This window comes from Prunus avium, chromosome 5 (genome assembly GCF_965620075.1).
Source record: "Prunus avium chromosome 5, drPruAviu1.hap1.1, whole genome shotgun sequence".
NCBI lineage: Eukaryota > Viridiplantae > Streptophyta > Magnoliopsida > Rosales > Rosaceae > Prunus > Prunus avium.
In genome coordinates this window covers 21,062,746-21,079,862 of record NC_142288.1, presented here as the reverse complement: position 1 = coordinate 21,079,862, position 17,117 = coordinate 21,062,746, and the positions used below count along the sequence as shown (strand labels likewise).

The window sequence follows — 17,117 nt, the reverse complement described above, 5'->3', positions numbered from 1 at the left end:
ATATGCAAGATTCTATGTTCGTTTCATCCTCCTCAAATATCGCTTGTTTAATTACACTAAATCGATATGTTATGTTATGATTATCGGCAAAAGATATAACTGAGATGATTTCTTTCAACCTAATAAAAGATAATTGAGAGGATTTATATGTCCTTTGATCCAAAAATTTGTCAATGTTTATGATTAAACAAAGCTTGCAATATATATAGATTGCAATGCCAACTATGCCAAGATACCAACTGACAACGGTGCCAAAGATACCTAACTAATTGTAAAATATGAATCTTATCATATAATATTTAAAGAAAAAAATTGGCCTACTCTGCTCCACCATGGCCGAGGTTGGCCTTTTGATCCCTTATCCATTCTTGAGAGAAACCCTAACCATGAAAACAATGGGACACATTGCAAGACGGCTAAATATTAGCATGCCACCTCCTCAAAGCTGACTCAGAACCACGTTGAGGGTCAATGTGTTTTTTTGCTAATCGTAGGTATCTCCTTTGGTCCACGTATATTTCCTTGTTTACTTTATCGTTTTGGATCAATTGTCCACGTATTTGACACTTATTTGAATTCCAAATCAAAGACCTCAACCTCTCATTTAATTTAAATGGCGATTAATATAAGGGACGAGGACTCTTTTTTTCCTTGTTAAATATTTGTGATTATGGATAATGGGATTCTAGTGCTCCCAATTTGGTATTATTGAATTTCCAATATTAAAATTAATGGCTACCCTTGTATTGTTTTTGTCAAAAAATATTCAAGAGCTTATGTGTTTGAAGGAGAAAAGCAATTAGAAAATGTATAGTTAATAGGGTTTGGAGATATAGTTGATTAGCTAATTTAGAATATTGTAGGTCTTTCCTAGGAAAATTGTGATGCGATTGTTGAGGTGGATAGTTCTATTGGGAGCTCCCCCTCCTTGACTGTTGAGAATCATAACGCACACGTGAATGAATGTCTGAGAATTTCCATTCTTTATTACACAAGAATTTTATAAAAATAAAAATAAAATCTTTGAGTTTTGTTTTGTGCTCATTAATCTTTTCCAAACCAGGATGTCAAACTATCTTTTTTAATTTTTAATTTCTAACTTTTTAATGTTCGTCTCATTTTCTTAACATTGATAACAATTAATTCATTCTTTTTAAGAAAAAAATGGAACCATTGTGAACTTAAAATCAACAAGTAGATTCATTCGTACATGAGCCGCTCATCAATGATTCGAATTTTTCTTACCAAAAATTAGCCAAATTTTAACAATTTAATAGTAATCAAACAGTTTTCATCAAAAATAGTAATCAAACAGTAAACAGTTGGCAAAAAAAAAAAAAAGATAAACAAACACCATATTTTCAGATAAACCGAATTGATCGGGATAAGAATCTAATAGTTATTCAACCGATGCCACCAATGGAAGTGTATCCTAAAGGATTTTCTCGCATAGCCAAAAAGAATCTAACTAGAAGAAAACAATCTTCAACAGAAATGAAAATGTTCTAAATAAAGTAAATTAATAATAATAATAATAATTACCAGATACGATTTTACCTTTTAACCATCAACCTTATCGTCCAATCTATCAGAAACCTTTTATCCAAAAAAGAAAAAGAAAAAGAAAAAGAGAGAAGTCAGAAACCAATCCAAAATGTTTTAAAACCAGAAACGGTTTACTGTGTGAACCAGCGACAAGTCCACAGCTATCCACTGTTTCTAATTAAAAAATCAAAATGGCGACAATACAATAGTCTCTCTTCGTGCTCTATATTTCTTCCACATCAGATATCGCTGTCCTCCCCTGCTTTACTCGGGAAACAAACAACCAAAACAATCTCTCACATCTTGGGCTCTACTCGTCCCTCAACGAAAGTTCAATACTTTAGTGCATGCATCGAGATTTCATGTCCTCTCCCACCAAACCCATCTCTCTATTTCTTCACAAAGCTTAATTCTTCACAGCTTTCTGAGCTTCTCTCTCTGTCTCTGCCTCTCTGATTGCTCTGTTTGGCTATGGGTGCTAGTTTCTCTGCTTGCAAATCAGACCCAGTTGGGGCTTTGCCTTTGCAATCAAACCCCAGTCTTGGCGATTTGCCGGAGAGCTGCGCGGCGCTGATTCTGGGTTATTTGGACCCACCGGAGATTTGCAAATTGGCGAAGCTCAATCGGGCTTTTCGTGGAGCTTCTTGGGCTGACTTCATTTGGGAATCGAAATTGCCTTCCAATTATCAAACTATTGTTAGAAAAGTGTTCGGTGATGGTTTGGAAAATTTGGGTAAGAGAGATGTTTATACGAGGCTTTGTCAGCCTAATTCTTTCGATGATGGTACCAAGGTGGGTTATCTTTCGATTTTCCTTTTTCCTTTTTGTTTTGTTTCCCTTTTTTCTGTTTGGGTATCTAGAAAGCGTGGGAAAATGATAGAAATTGGAGGCTTTGACTTGAATTGTCTTAGCGAGGAAATCGTATTGAAATCGTATTGAAAGAAGAAAAACTGTGTAATGAAAGTTTAGATATTTTCATGTTTCGGGACTATTTTTTGACTTTGTAAGCTTTACTATCTTTATCTTATCGTTTCTATGTTTTGTTTCCTTGCTTTGGATTTGGTGTGCGGTGTTTGAAATTTTTTGTGTTGGGTGCAGACAGTTTGGCTGGATAAAAATACAGGATCTGTTTGCTTGTCGATTTCTTCAAAGGGATTAGCAATCACTGGCATTGATGATCGAAGATATTGGAATCATATTCAAACTGAAGAATCTAGGTGAGAATTACTGATCTTCTTTTTCCTTTCTCATTGAAATTCCAGTGAAATGGGAAATTTTGTATGTTATAGATTGCTGATGAACGTCCAAGTATTACGTCGAGTTTCCTTGCTGGAATTTTCCCAAGTAGGTTTATTTATTTATTTAGGTTATCCCTTTTCTGAATTTTTAATGATGTTTCGATTTTAATGCATGATGCTGAGCTATGGAAGTTTGTGGTTGTGATCGTATGTGGTGTGTTAATGACTTTTAAGTTTTTGTGGTCAAGCATGCCAAAAATTATTTACTTTGGGCAATTTCGTATTTTCGGGGTAACCACCCTGTTTTGATCAATCTAATGATCAGTGATAAGGGTTTGGATCAACATAATATCTGCATGTTCAAGTACTTGCTTTCTGTTCTTGGAGGGGAGGAGGGAGGAGGAAGGAGTTTATTAACATATATGTTCACTTTGTCCACCGAAACTAATGAAAATGGGCTACAAGAAGAATTATAACAAATCGTTAGAGCAACCTGCCATATAGATAATGTGATTCTTAATTCTTATCATTGCTAGGACATGAGAATACAAAATTTTCTTGGTACATAGTTACTGCTTGACTGGAGTTTGAGCTTATTAAAACTGCCACAAAAGCATGTCAGAAGTTATGAAGCATCTGATATTAAGAAAGGGTTCAGTTTCAGCTAATTTAAATTGCCAGTAAACTCTTCAAAAATTAAAAGCTTCTCATATTAGGAAAAATCTAGATTTTTTCAACCTGATTTGCGCTTATTTTGAATGCTAACAGACCTTTTTATGAATCTGTTTGTACTGTGGCTTGCTGGTTGGCTTTCCCTTCAAGTTGACTGCATCCTACATAGTGTGTCTAAAAGCATTTACAGAATGAATCCCAAAGGGTATACAATTCAAGATTGATGTGTATTTTTCTTTTAATTTTATTCTGGTGCTCATTTGGGCCTCATGACTAAAACAATGCATCTTAATGTGATCATGTGAAATAAACCGAAAGGTTGTGGATTGCTTACTTCTGTTGTGGCTATGATGTCCCAAGCCCCCTGGTTCTTGGGTTTTTGGAATTGCATATCCTCCTGGTTCTGATTTTCTGATTGAGGTTGCCTCACTGGAATAAGATGCTTTACCTATTTACCTTTGCACTTAAAGTATTCGGGGAACTAAGTTGGAGTTTTCTTTTCTTGAACACAGATTTTGCAGCGTTGCGTATCTTCAGCAAATATGGTGGTTTGAAGTCGATGGGGAGGTTGAGTTCCCGTTTCCAGCAGGGACATACAGCCTATTCTTTAGGCTGCAGCTAGGACGGTCTTCGCAGAAGAGGTTTGGTCGCCGAATTTGCAATACCGAGCATGTCCATGGTTGGGACATAAAACCAGTGAGGTTTCAGCTATGGACTTCAGAAGGTCACTATGCCTCGTCCCAATGCTTTTTAACTGAACCTGGAAAATGGAACTACTACCATGTTGGGGATTTTGTTGTGGAGAACCCCAATGCATCAACAAAGATTAAACTCTCTATGACCCAGATTGATTGCACCCACACCAAAGGTGGCCTCTGTTTAGACTCTGTACTTATGTACCCTAGTGAATTTCGAGAAAGGCTAAAGCATTTTTAATTTGCGCTTAACCTTTTCAGTTAGGTAGTTCTGTATTATAGAATTAGGCCATCTTCAGCAGAAAGCCAATTTAGATGTAGTGAATGTCTCCTTGGGGTCATGTGTGTGTAAGCAAAGAAACGTGTAAATTCCTTCTCTCTTTGTTTGATTCGTTTAATTAGTGTCAGTGGATTAAGATTTTGTATGTCTGTCTGTCTCCATAGTCAGAGGGGCTTTCTGCCTTGTATGGGATTTTGAGAAATTAATGATAGATATATTTACAGTTGAACTTTCGTATTGCTCTTTCGTTTAATTAGTGATAGTATTAAGATTTTGTATCTGTTTCCATAGCCAAGGTCTTCTGTCTAGAATAGAATTTGGTTTTGAGAAATGATCACAACCGCATATTTACAGTCAAAGGGAAAACCCTTGTTTGTCTTAAACTACTGCAGAATTATCAACAAGTGTTTTATCATATTTTACTTTCTCAGAACACCAGTTGCAACCTATTCCCCATTTCCAGTCCATTCTTGCATAAAGAAAAAGAAATATGAACTGAAAAAGGGATTTGATTGCAAAATCTGAACCAGCTCAGGCTGTAAATACTAATACTATAAAGATCACAGCATGTAGCTTGATACATATTACAAGAGCTTGGGTTGGGAAGGAGCCCGTACACATGTTTGAAACTGATCATAAACTAATACTCAAAATGACATTAGAACTGTGTCAGTATCCATATCTGGTAATATTAGCAAAACGATAAAATCTGCATCTGGAGATCTGTAGTCTTGTACAAACTCTGCATTACGCACTTACCCATCATACCTCAGAATCTCACAATAAAACCAACCCAAGAAGAACTATTCAGACCTTCCAACCATAACCCATGTCATTGCCATTTCCATAAATGGTATTATGATCATGATAGCCATGAGAAATATTAAGTATTGATTCCGGTAAATAAAGCTTTCCAGACAAATTTGATTCTCCATTGATGAAGCAATTATTGGTATGGACTTCGGATGAGTTCCTATTGAAGGCTGCCATCGAGCTACTGGTCCTTCCTGCAATACTGTCGAACACATTTCCTCGAGCAGCTGCAGCTGTTGGGCAGCCCCAAACTCCTGAAGGCAACTCTATAACTGAACCTTTACCACTCCCCCAGATGGGCTCTTCCCTATCATGCTTATTTGCTGATTGGCTATTGTTGTTGATCATTTCCTGTACTAGTTTTTGAATGGCATACTGCTTCATAGATGAATCTAAACTTGACAAGCCATTTTCCACTGAGCTTTTAATCAGTCCTGAATTTGAGGCTCTAGGACCCTGAAATGGTTCAGAAGAGGTGTCGTGGTTGTGCGGCTCCTGGCTAGCTCTGCTCACAATGGAGGTCAAGTTGCTTTGTCCCGTCAATTTGTGGTGAGAACCACGCAGCAATGATGCTGCCAGTTCTGCGCTAGTTGAAAGTCCTTTGTGACTCATAGGTGAGCTTTCATTTGTATTACTTCTAAAACCACAAGATGCAGCCATCAACTTATTGTTGTCTTTTGGAGGATCTCGTGCACTCTCTAGCTGCTCCTTTCCTTTTATTTCCTGTTTCTGGAGCTTGGTCGTGGCAGCTCCTCTGCAATAACTTTCCAGGCTCTCTACAAGTAAACTTGTAAGCAATTACCTCAACTAGGGATGAAATACAATGTTAATAGGAACTCAAGCAACAGTTAAAATATATATATATATATTTTAACTTCCATCTGAGGGGCAATAAGGAACACGAGTGTCTCTCCTTCCTACCAACAAAAAGAAAATCTTCCTTGACATTATGAAAAACAAAGTCAAGTATTCACAGCACCATCTGAAAAAATTTATCTCCAAAAAACAGAAAAACAATCAAGCCTTTACTCAGAGAGTTATGTGCTTGACAAACAAGCACAGTTATCATGCATAAGGAGGTGCAAAGAGCCATCTCAGGAGCTACTCAACAACATATGTAAAAGAATATAAATTATTGAAGCCCAAAAAAAATGCAGTTGTTCCATCGTTTGTCAGAGCAGAATAACCACCATGGAGGTGGAAAACCATTGAATTGCTAAACTGAAAACTAAATACACGGCAGAAGCCATTAACAGGAACACATGACTTGCTACTTACCAATTGGGCCAGTATCATTATCCTGGCATAAAATCATTAAATCTTTCATTGTGTAGACAATCTCAGCTATCTGTTAAGAATGCAAAAGAAACTGTTAAAAAATTGGACATTAGTTTCAAACTAACGCAAAATGAATGATCAATACCTGCAAGCACCGGGTGTATCTCTTGGAAAATCCCAAATCATCAACCAGCTGTTGATCCACAGTCTTTGCAAGTTGTCCTCCGGCTGCTAGGATCCTACAGTAATTTAAAGGATAAAGAACTACATTATCATTACCTATCATGACAGCATTCTAGCTGGAAGAATAAAAGGCCCAATAATAGTTACACACTAGCTGCAGTATACAGTTCTCTCCCCTAAAGATGAGGTTTCTAGAATAACATGAGAAGCAAAATTATTATCTCAAGTACTTTTCATCACTACACGAATTTATACAATAATAGGTAACTGGTCTTCAATATAACTAGAAAAGGAGAACCATCCATTCTTACGTATTGCAATTTGCTTGTACATCTTGGAACAAAATCCCATCAGATCCTCTATCATCAATAGAGCACTTATAATCCTGTACGGCATGAACCAGCTGAACAACCTAGAATACGACATAATTGAAGAACAAAAGTTACAAGAAAGTAGATCCTGAAAGGAATCATAAGATGACTGAACCCTACGTTGAGCAATGACCAAATAGGACTCTTTTACAAGCTTACAAAAATACACAAAGCACAAAACAAGAAAGATTCATACCTGCGGTGCAACTGCAGTTCGACGGAAGAAAACTTCATGAGAACATACACAAAATTCCCAGGACAATATCTGAAAAATCAACGGGGATATAAATAAGGAAAACTTATATGAAGACGAGTAGTAAACAAGATAAATAAAGAGTTAGAAACAGTATGCAATTAACCCACCAACTTATACAAAGTGCACTCACCTTCAAGTCATGAGAGAATACTATACGAAGTCGACCTTCATGAACAACGTGAAGTTGCTGATAGACACTCTCTTGAACGGCTTTTCCATATTCCAGCATCATTACTCCAGAAGGAAATCTAATCTCACGAGGCAAATCGAGGAACAAGAGTTCATCGATCACACCACTCCCAAATGTGATTTCATTTAGCCTTGGAAGCACTTCAAAATATGCCTCTATCAAGTGGTAAAGGACCAATAGAAGTTGAGGGATATAAAAAATAAAAATAATAAAAATAATAATAAAGCCAGATATTCAGAGAAAATAGATTTAGTAAAGTGCAAACATTTTTTTTACCAAATCCCCTTCTTGATTTACAACCACATATGTTACACTGCCATGGTACCTGACAAGACAACAGCAGCAAAACTACCAACTTTCAGTTTGTAGAAAAGATAAGAAGAAGAAGAAGAATCAGGTGCATTCATATCAAGACATGCATGCTGAGAGATATTACAAGTGGGGATCTACATTTATGCATCTAGTAGGAGTCATAAGTAACAAAAATCAACAAATGGAGCCACAGAATGAAAACCGACCATCGTTAGATGGGGCAAAATACCAAGGGAATCGCGTCCAGCTTCATCATACGAGGACAGACACCACCTTTTCTTAGCACTTGGGGCATAATACTCTGCCACAAATTTCCTCCAATAGGACAAGTTATTGTCCTAAAAGAGGGGTAAAAGAGAGTAAGATTATGTTCAAGTTATATAAGTTGAAAAACAAAGATGAAGCAGTCATGACAAACATGTAAGGAAGTGCAAAATGATTATAATTCATGAATAAATATCAACGGTATATTATCAATTAAGCTAACTACTAACGGCTGGCCGGTTTCGGAGATGATATATGTACTGCATTAGCCGGCGTGAACAAACACCTTCATCAGGGAGGTGCATAACAGATGCTTGATGCACCACCTCCTGTTGTGTTACTACATGCCTCATCGGTTGCTGCTGCTTTTCTTTGTCAACACCCTTCAACTGCAGAGAAGGATGTAAAACCTTTGGCTGATCTTGATTCTGCGACATATTATAATGAAACAATTCCTGTATTTGCAATTTATTTCTTTGCAATTCCTCAGAGTCCTGACTCTGCAGTAGCTGCTGAATAGCATGCTTGTTAAGACTAGCCTCTTTCTTGATGTCTATTCTAGGTTTCTTATGCCTCTGACTTGAGGTAAGAGGTTCCTGTTCTCCACCATTAAAAAGTGGATGGTGGTTCTTCAATGCTGGCTGAGGTGCAGCCCCGAAATGCCATTGATATTGCTTCCTTTTAGGCGGCATCTGGGTGCATTTATGTTTTTAAATGCGATGTCTGCTGCAATTTGGAGGAAACAAGTATAACTGAAGAGTTTGAAGGTACCTGAATTTATGCAAAGAGAGAAAGTCACAGGCGGTTCAAAAAAAAAAAAAAGATCTTAAACACCCTTTTCCCTCGTGGTTGAAAATTTTATAGTATCTAGTAGACAAGTACATGGCTTTCAGGTACTGAATAACATAGTTTTCCACATGGATAGCTACCAATAATATAACCAAGAGCTGAGTTACACATTTACTATGAAACAAAAACATAGAACTTTTCAAGCTTTCATGCACATACATAAACAATAGCAAAGAACCAAACTTAGCATTAAACCAACAAATAAGACTGTTTGGTTTCCGGGAAAAGGGGCAAAGAACAACAATTAAACCCATCCCCAAAGAAAACTCTCCATGGATATAAAGAGGGCAAGCACAGAAGTTGCTTAAGAAGCAAAACCCATGTCCAAAATTCTTCCTTTCCGTCATTTCTTCTGAGAAACTAAGTAAAGCCTTAACCTTTCTCAGTAAATAGTCAGGGAAACAACAGTCTCATCACAAATGGAGCCTGCAGATAAGGTAATGTCCAATTTTCAGCCCCAACAAGGCACAAAAATCAAAGCTCTCTTTTACGTTCTTTTCCAACATTTTCTCGGAAACCAAATGGATCTACTTTCTTGGTAAAAGAATCAAAGCCAAAACAAAGTAATGCAAAGTAAATAAAACAAAATGCTGGGTCTATTTTCTCACCCACAAGGCAGCATGAACTTTGAAGCAAAAGTTGAAAAAGCTCAGATTTTGTTGCCAAATATTAAAAGAGCTTAAGAGCTCATGATATTGGCTCAACCCAGAATCGATTGAAGCTTCGAGAAAGCGAAGAGGTGGCGTGTAACTTGTTTGGAAGAACCGCCATGGCCGTGAGGTAGCAGCAAAGGTTGGTATGTATGCTATGGTGAGCGGGAAGTGGCACCTTTGTTAAGAGTGAGGATGCCTGCGAGTGGAGACCGGCTGTGCCGGTTACTGGGCTTGGTTTAACCGGATGTCCCGGTAAGAGTTTGGGCACGCGTCAGCCTAGGACAAGTCACGTACAGCTTCGAGGAGATTTTGCAGTAGGGCATATGAACCTTCTTGTCTCCTTCGTCCTTATTCAACCCTTGGTCCTAGGATTTTCCAGTTATTCCGAAATTGCCCTTGCCGATTGCGTGTGCTGTCCTATCCTTTATTTCATTTGTTTTTTTAAGAGTGATGCTAAACAAACCCTAAAACAAAAACTCTTATATTTTAATTGGAGAGCTATTAAAAATTATCTTCCTTGTAGATCTAATCTGTTGAAAAGAAAGATAATTTCTTATGATTCTTGCCCCATTTGTAATGTGAATTCTGAGACTGTAATTCATGCTTTGTGGAGCTGTCCTAATGCCTAAAAAGTTTGAAAAAAAGTGTTATTCAGGGAGGTCTTTACAGGGCTACACTTTTCCAATTATGGGGATCTATTTGAAATTGCCACTAGGTATCTTTCGAAGTATGAAATGCGCTTGTTTTTATATATCTGCTGGAATCTGTGGCAAAACAGAAATAAAGTTGTTATTGAAGGTCGCTCTAGTGCACAAAATGTGATTTTCAACATAGCTATTTTTTTGGCTGATGAATATGAAAGTCTTGTGAAAGGGGAACCTAAGTTAATTGTAGAAAAACCATCCAAATGGTCTCCTCCTCCTGTTGGTAGATATAAACTGAATGTTGATGCTGCTTTTATTCCCGAAACAGGTGTGAGTGGAATTGGTGCTGTTGTTAGGAATGACAAAGGGGAAGTGATGGCGGCTATGGCCCTTCCTCTTGCCAATGCCACCTCATCTAAACATGCAGAGATCATGGCGCTTCAGTTCGGGATGAATTTTGCTCGGGATGCTGGCTTTTCTTCTTTCTTAATGGAGTCTGATTCACAAGGGGTGGTAAATGATGTAAAGAAGGATGAGGAAGAGTCGTGGGCATCAGACGGGCATCTTATTGATGATATTAAGAGGAGTCTACAACATTTTGAAGAAGTTACTATCTCTTTTAGTCCAAGACGGTGTAACCAAGTTGCTCATTTTCTAGCAAGGCATGCTCTTAATTGTGATAATATGGTAACCTGGATTGAAGAGGTTCCCTTCTGGCTGGATTCAGTTGTAAATGATGACATTGTTGTATCCTCTTAATTTTATCAATGAGTTCTTCTTTCCCCAAAAAAAAAAAAAAAACTGACTATACCCTACTACTAAACTATTTATTGAATTACTAATTTACCCTAATATAAAATGACCAAAAAGAATATATTAAATTGTGTACCCCAATATATTCACCTTCCTTAAGACTTCACACATGTTCATTGTTATAACTACAGTCAACTCTTTAATTTTAAATCTTTTAAAGTATTTAGAACCAAAAAATAAAGTAAAATAAAAATAAAATAAAAATAAAACTCTCTCCTTCCCGACCCACTCCACCCTTAGACCCTATTCTCTATGCCACCCCCCTCAACAACCCGAGTCACCATTTCTCATTCAACTCCAACGGCAACTCATTAAAACCCAATTCTCAAATGCAACAATCCAACCCCAGTCCCAATTCAGATGTTTCCAAAAAAAAAACCATGGTGGTCGTGGTGGGGAACTACAATTCCATGTAGTGGTGGTCGCACAGGAGAGAGAGAGAAAAAGAGAAGAAGAAGAAGGAGCTGCAGCGTTGAGGAGAGAGAGAGAGAGAGTTTTTTTTTTTTTTTTTTTTTGTGGTTAAAATATTATTTTACTTTATTTTATGATTTTAAATACTTTAAAAGATTAAAAATTAAAGAGGGTGTACCATGGGTAGTTTTGGTAGTTAAATAGGGTGTACTTAGTTAATTTGACATTTTAATTCAAACATTAAGGTGTGCTTAGATTATAGGGTGTACTTAGTTAATTTTAGGGTTCGTTTAGCAGTACTCTTTTTTAATTTTGTTAATGAAGTAGCCATATAAAAGTACACACAAAAAAAAAGTATATTGTGATGATGTTAACGTAATCATCTTTTGGTGAACTTTGCAAATTATCTTAAGCATTAAGGGATTCCCTTTATAAACTTTTTTCTTGTCATCTTTTAGTTCATCATTGGACGGTGCAAGAATCTTTATTTAAAAATACGACATTTTGTTTTTTTAAGTAATATTCTAAACTACTCTAAATTACGATGAGAAAATCAAACTCAAATGACAATGGACACACGACTAACCCACATTTGCAAGAAGATTAGTGTCTTAGCATTGATGTTCTCACATACCATGTTAAGAAAACGAAGGAAATAAGCATTTGCTAAATTAAAGTACAACCAAATGACAAAACTAAATAACCATTATCTTCTCCATTATCATATACTTGAGCTACCAGTATACTTTGAACCAAGAGCTTTAGAACAAAAAACCCTAACTATTAACCAAAAGACTCCTATAGGATTTAAGATTAAAACCAAAAAGCTAAAAAACAAAACAAAACAAAGAGCACCAAATTTGAAAACCAAAAAAATAAAAAGGAGCACCCAGTCACCGACAATGTGATACCGACCCTACTGAAAGACTATCTAGTCAATGTTTATTCATTTCTTAGCAAAAGATAACAACGCTATCCTTCTTTTCCACAAAATGGAAAATACAGCTCTCGGGAAATAACAAAAGCAGAGAACTCCAATGGTACATGCCAAAAGTAAACAGCCTTTAACCGTTTAGCCTGCAAATCTTTTCCAAATTTCATGAAAGTAGAGCATTTCTGCCATTTCTGGGTGTACTTGGGCATTTAAGCACTTTCATTTTCACAATTTGGATGACATAAATACATGCATGATGCATCAAAACAATACAAACTCGACAAAGGTTTTAGTAAAAACTATGCTTAACAAGCATGACTTATGACAAAAATAAGAATCATAATCTCCATTAATAATTAACCACAGTAAAGTTATGATCATATAGTTCATAGCAAAATATTATTTACATTTGGCTAGAATCATTTTTAAAAAAATGAGAACATGATTTTCAATCATAAGCCATACTCTAGCAGATTTGTAACATATATCTTTTTCCTTTCCTCAGACATGGTGAAAAACACTCTCAGCAGGTCATGATTGGTGGCCAAAATATTTGTGGCTCGAAAGACTTGCAACCCAGTAAGACCTTCAATTTTGCTCAACTCACCGTCAAGTTTAGCTTGCAATTCACCCACTTTCTTATCAGGTGAAAGAATTTTAATCAGAACATCAATCTTTGATGACATTGCTTCTATGGAAGCTGCCATACTCCCGAAACCCTTCCTTACCTCCTCCATTACCTTTGCTTTCACCCTGCGTCCATGACCTGAAACACTTGGGGAACTTTGTGCAGGTCTTCGTTGTTGGCTACTAAATGATACATCAAACTCTTCCATCCCTTCAGACTCTGATTCCATATTCTTATCAACATTCAGATTCACATTTTCGTCAAAATCATTGTCTCCACCTAGAGTTTGATCAATGTTTGCATCCTCCCGTCTAATTTCCTCTTCTTCATCATCAGCATTGCCAACATTTGCACCAATGGGACGACCCTTTCCATATATCTCACCAAATATATAGTAGAATGGAAATGATCTCCCATACAATCCACTTGCCTCCTTTCTTTTCTACAATAAAAACATATCATAGAACATTTATTCAATAATTCAGGGAACAATAAAAGAAATAACGAGTAGGATATGTGCAAATTTACCTTCACCCATTCATCATATACTCTTCTATCACAAACCAGCATCATTTGTTCGTCATCCCAACCAAAACCATTTTGAGCTAACATCTCACATAAGGCAGAATATTTTTTCTTCAACGTCTTAACTCGTGATTCAATGTGAGGAGACGCATGTATTCCACAACCCGGCAGTTTAAATTCCAGCATAGCCTCTATATGGCCTAAGTAACCATTTTTGAAACCATTATCGTCTCGCCAGCTGGTGTCATGATATAATTCTTGCAATGATTCGACTAATGCAGAATCCTCCTTGGTTGTCCAAAATCGTTTATTGAGACCCCTTCCTCGTTTTCTCGTGGTCGAATTAGAATTCATCCTACAACAGTAACAATACTACAAAAATGTGACAAAAACCACAAACACATAACATATACATGTAAGAATAACTGCTTGGCTCCAAAAAGTTTATTCTGTAATTTGAAAAATTAGGAATGACTTGGAATGGGAATGATTATGATCCCCTCCATTCTCATTCCAGGTACGTAAGCATGCAATGAGTTCTTTATATAATTAGGCGCTATGTGGCAGAATCTTAGTAGTTCAAACACGAGGGCAAACACACACAAGGCGGGGGAGGGAGGGTTTTACATTTCTAGAGAAAAATGGTTGTTTCCCTTGTTTTGCTGCTTCTCTCTTGTGTTCAACCAAACTGCAGCATCAATGTGCTTTGTTGGCTTACACTTCAGTATTAGCTGTTTATCCTGAAAATGCATAACAACAATAAATAAATTTGATCTGCAAGTAAACTAACATTTTTCACAAAGAAAGGGATATATAGCACAGCCATACATGAGAGATATAGTGTTACATATCTTTCAAAAACGAAAACACTAACAATCCAAGATATAAGCTTCTTCAATTCTTAAATAACTATTCGATCGTTGGATATTTTAATTGTTTTTGTAGTTTTTGTCACGAAAGAGAACTCAGAAAAAAAAAAAGTATAAAGAGAAAAACAGAAGAAGCTAAAGGCATATGTCCATAACCGGTATAAGAAATTACATTTCTTTTGGCAGGATGCTCATCCCAAATATAAAATCAAGATGTCTTCCTAAGCCTGTAGTGTATAGATGTTGTTTACTCAGCAAAGATGCTTCCAAAGAAAATCAACAAACATACATTTGGTCCTACGAATTTTACATGATAGTTTACCAAAGCAGTTGACAAACAACACTTTTGGATTGGCAAATGAGATATTCAGTAATCCAAAATTATAAAATAAAATTCAGGACTGAAAGAAAAAGGGAAAATTTTTGTATCACATACACAATACATGTGGAGAGAGAGCCTTAAAAACAAATCTTTCAACGTACACATAAAGATTCAAAAATGGGCTAAGTACCAGCTGAAGATTATAAGAAAGAATCCCGACCAAAATATGATGGTTAATCATTAAATCAACAGCCTTATACACCAAATGAGAATATTAAGCCCTTAAAGATTGGAAAACTACGAAGAATCTTGCAGTACATTCAAGTATGAAGTATGGTGAATTGATATACTAACTTTTCAGGCAAACTTCTAAGAGTATACAAAACATCACTCACACAAAGAAAGATGCCTCCAATCAGCTATCTGCTCATGGTTTTAAAATATATTGTTTTGTAAAGGCAAAACAAGAAAAGGAAAAACATAGATTGCAGACTAAACTATATGCTCTAATGTTGCTTGCTTTATCATCATATATTGCCAAAGAATTAAATAAATCGGAGAGTGGAAACACAGTAGGCCCATAAAACATTCATAGCCTTGCTTCCATATATCATGCTTAATATCAAAGCAGGTTTGATTCGCACAACAAAACCAGTTGCGGTCATTCATTGTAAAGTAAGTGTCATGGTAAAATATTCACATCACCTACTCTCTTCTCTTCTCACAAAATCTCTGAGAACCCCATGAAACACCAAAAATGGCTCCAACAAAAAAGTTTCAATCCTAAATTCCTAATTGAATGAGCACATACAAATCACAAAGCAGAACAAACTACATTCATTCAAGAACAAAGCTCACTCCTTTTCTTGACCAAGAAAAAAAGTTCACTCCTTTTCTTGACCAAAAAAAAAAGGCTCACTCCTTTTGGAACTCGCAACGCAACCAACCTTCATTGGTCTTCATACAATCCCATACACACAATTGACAACACTACCAAAACCCATCAAAAGAAATTACAGTCCAAAAAGAAACCCAATCAAAACCAATCAAAACAACCCAATATAGGCTCAAATCACAGGTCTTATGGGTTACTTACGTTTTGGGAAGAAGATGAAGTTTCGGGTCGTTCGCGCTTGGTTTTTCTTGATCTCGCCATTGCCGCTGTCAGGTTTCTTCACTGTTTCGTAGTGTGAATTGTTGGGTTCGAACATGAAAACAATTTATAGTCAGCAAAGCAGAAGGAAGGGCCAGCATGGGCCTATTGGGTTGGGTGTTCGATTGTCGGGTCCACTCCAGTAGACATCTTTTGGGTTCTCGGATCTGACCATTTCGGCTGTCGTGGGAATCGCATTCATTTCTTCAGATTATGATTTTTTTTTTGTGGACAAATTCTTCAGATTATGATGGTCAGTCGTTCAGCATTGTACTTTGTATATGTGAACTGGTGTAGTTATTAAAATTAGTGTAGTGGTTTGGAGAAATTGCTCTTTATAAAGGTATTGGGTTCGAGTCTTAATATATGTGTATTGTGTCTGAGTTTAGCATATTATAACTTTGCTCAATAAAAAATATCTTAAATGAAAAAAAAAACTTGATATAGCTATCAAAACTATAGAAATCTCTTGAACCGTGCTCACACGCATCTTAATAGACTTTTCATCTTGACAAAAGATTGGAGATCAAATTTTTAATTCTTTTTTGCTTTTAAATTATTTATATTGTAATACACTCTTATTCTTTAAAACTAGCCCCACGCATGTGCCAATTAGTTTTCTTTTTTCTTTTTTCTTTTATTTTTAGAATTAGGAAAAGATAACATGGGTAGTTATGTTCCATAAAAGTAGGATCTATTATTTGATTTTGTTTTTATTTTTATTTTTGTAATATGAAAAAAGTGAACTTACCATATTATCCTCATTTAATTAATAATTTCAATTCTTAATGTTTGAATTAACCAAGGGCATTTTCTAGTATTTTGAATATTTCACCATTCTCTACCTTTTGTTTTATATTCTTTAAAATGAATAATTTGTGAATCAAAATTTCTTTTCTTAAATGAAGACAAATTGGATTATTTGAAAATTTAACCATTAAGAAATTTTACTTTACATATAAAGACATAAAATAGATGTACAAATATTAAATAGTATTTTAAATTATGCACAATGTTACATATTATATAGTTTCCCATTGATTCATTTTGGATATCTCTATTTGTTTGATTTATATGGTTAGTGATCAATGTTTTGTTAAGAAGTTATTGTGCACCTAATTTACTAACGTAATGTATATCTCAACACACCCCAACCACCACTCACACTCCCTTGACCTTCCTTCCCATCCCCCCAACCCTAATCCGCCCTCGTCCTTAC

At 36.1% G+C, this 17,117-nt stretch overlaps 4 protein-coding genes across 6 annotated transcripts; 2 read left to right on the top strand and 2 right to left on the bottom strand.

Annotated features, from left to right (window-relative positions):
- The first annotated feature begins 1,707 nt into the window (after positions 1–1,707).
- Positions 1,708–4,659, top strand: LOC110753287 (F-box protein PP2-A12-like). 2 transcript variants are annotated; one of them, XM_088253323.1, is made up of 4 exons: positions 1,708–2,337; positions 2,644–2,762; positions 2,835–2,905; positions 3,964–4,659. In XM_088253323.1, the coding sequence occupies exons 1-4, from the start codon at positions 2,017–2,019 to the stop codon at positions 4,389–4,391; spliced, it is 939 nt and encodes a 312-aa protein (XP_088109449.1). In that variant the 5' UTR covers positions 1,708–2,016; the 3' UTR covers positions 4,392–4,659. The 2 variants fall into 2 exon arrangements, with proteins under 2 accessions (XP_088109449.1, XP_021809853.1); XM_021954161.2 differs by lacking the exon at positions 2,835–2,905 and having other exon boundaries at positions 1,714–2,337; positions 3,968–4,659.
- A 305-nt stretch (positions 4,660–4,964) lies between these two features.
- On the bottom strand, positions 4,965–9,885 carry LOC110753286 (putative transcriptional regulator SLK2). Of its 2 annotated transcripts, XM_088253322.1 has the most exons (11): positions 9,555–9,885; positions 9,324–9,372; positions 8,328–8,868; positions 8,040–8,171; positions 7,798–7,846; positions 7,462–7,676; positions 7,272–7,340; positions 7,016–7,116; positions 6,667–6,760; positions 6,522–6,591; positions 4,965–6,019 (listed from the first exon to the last, which is right to left on the bottom strand). In XM_088253322.1, the coding sequence occupies exons 3-11, from the start codon at positions 8,787–8,789 to the stop codon at positions 5,238–5,240; spliced, it is 1,974 nt and encodes a 657-aa protein (XP_088109448.1). In that variant the 5' UTR covers positions 8,790–8,868; positions 9,324–9,372; positions 9,555–9,885; the 3' UTR covers positions 4,965–5,237. The 2 variants fall into 2 exon arrangements, with proteins under 2 accessions (XP_088109448.1, XP_021809850.1); XM_021954158.2 differs by lacking the exon at positions 9,324–9,372 and having other exon boundaries at positions 9,555–9,884.
- Positions 9,886–10,333: 448 nt separating this feature from the next.
- On the top strand, positions 10,334–11,002 carry LOC110753261 (uncharacterized). Its single transcript, XM_021954126.2, has one exon. It carries the CDS (start codon positions 10,334–10,336, stop codon positions 11,000–11,002), a length of 669 nt encoding a protein of 222 aa, XP_021809818.2.
- Positions 11,003–12,720: 1,718 nt separating this feature from the next.
- Positions 12,721–16,142, bottom strand: LOC110753277 (uncharacterized). The gene is made up of 4 exons (XM_021954146.2): positions 15,842–16,142; positions 14,182–14,294; positions 13,558–13,909; positions 12,721–13,471 (listed from the first exon to the last, which is right to left on the bottom strand). The coding sequence occupies exons 1-4, from the start codon at positions 15,899–15,901 to the stop codon at positions 12,854–12,856; spliced, it is 1,143 nt and encodes a 380-aa protein (XP_021809838.1). The 5' UTR covers positions 15,902–16,142; the 3' UTR covers positions 12,721–12,853.
- Between the last annotated feature and the right edge of the window lie 975 nt (positions 16,143–17,117).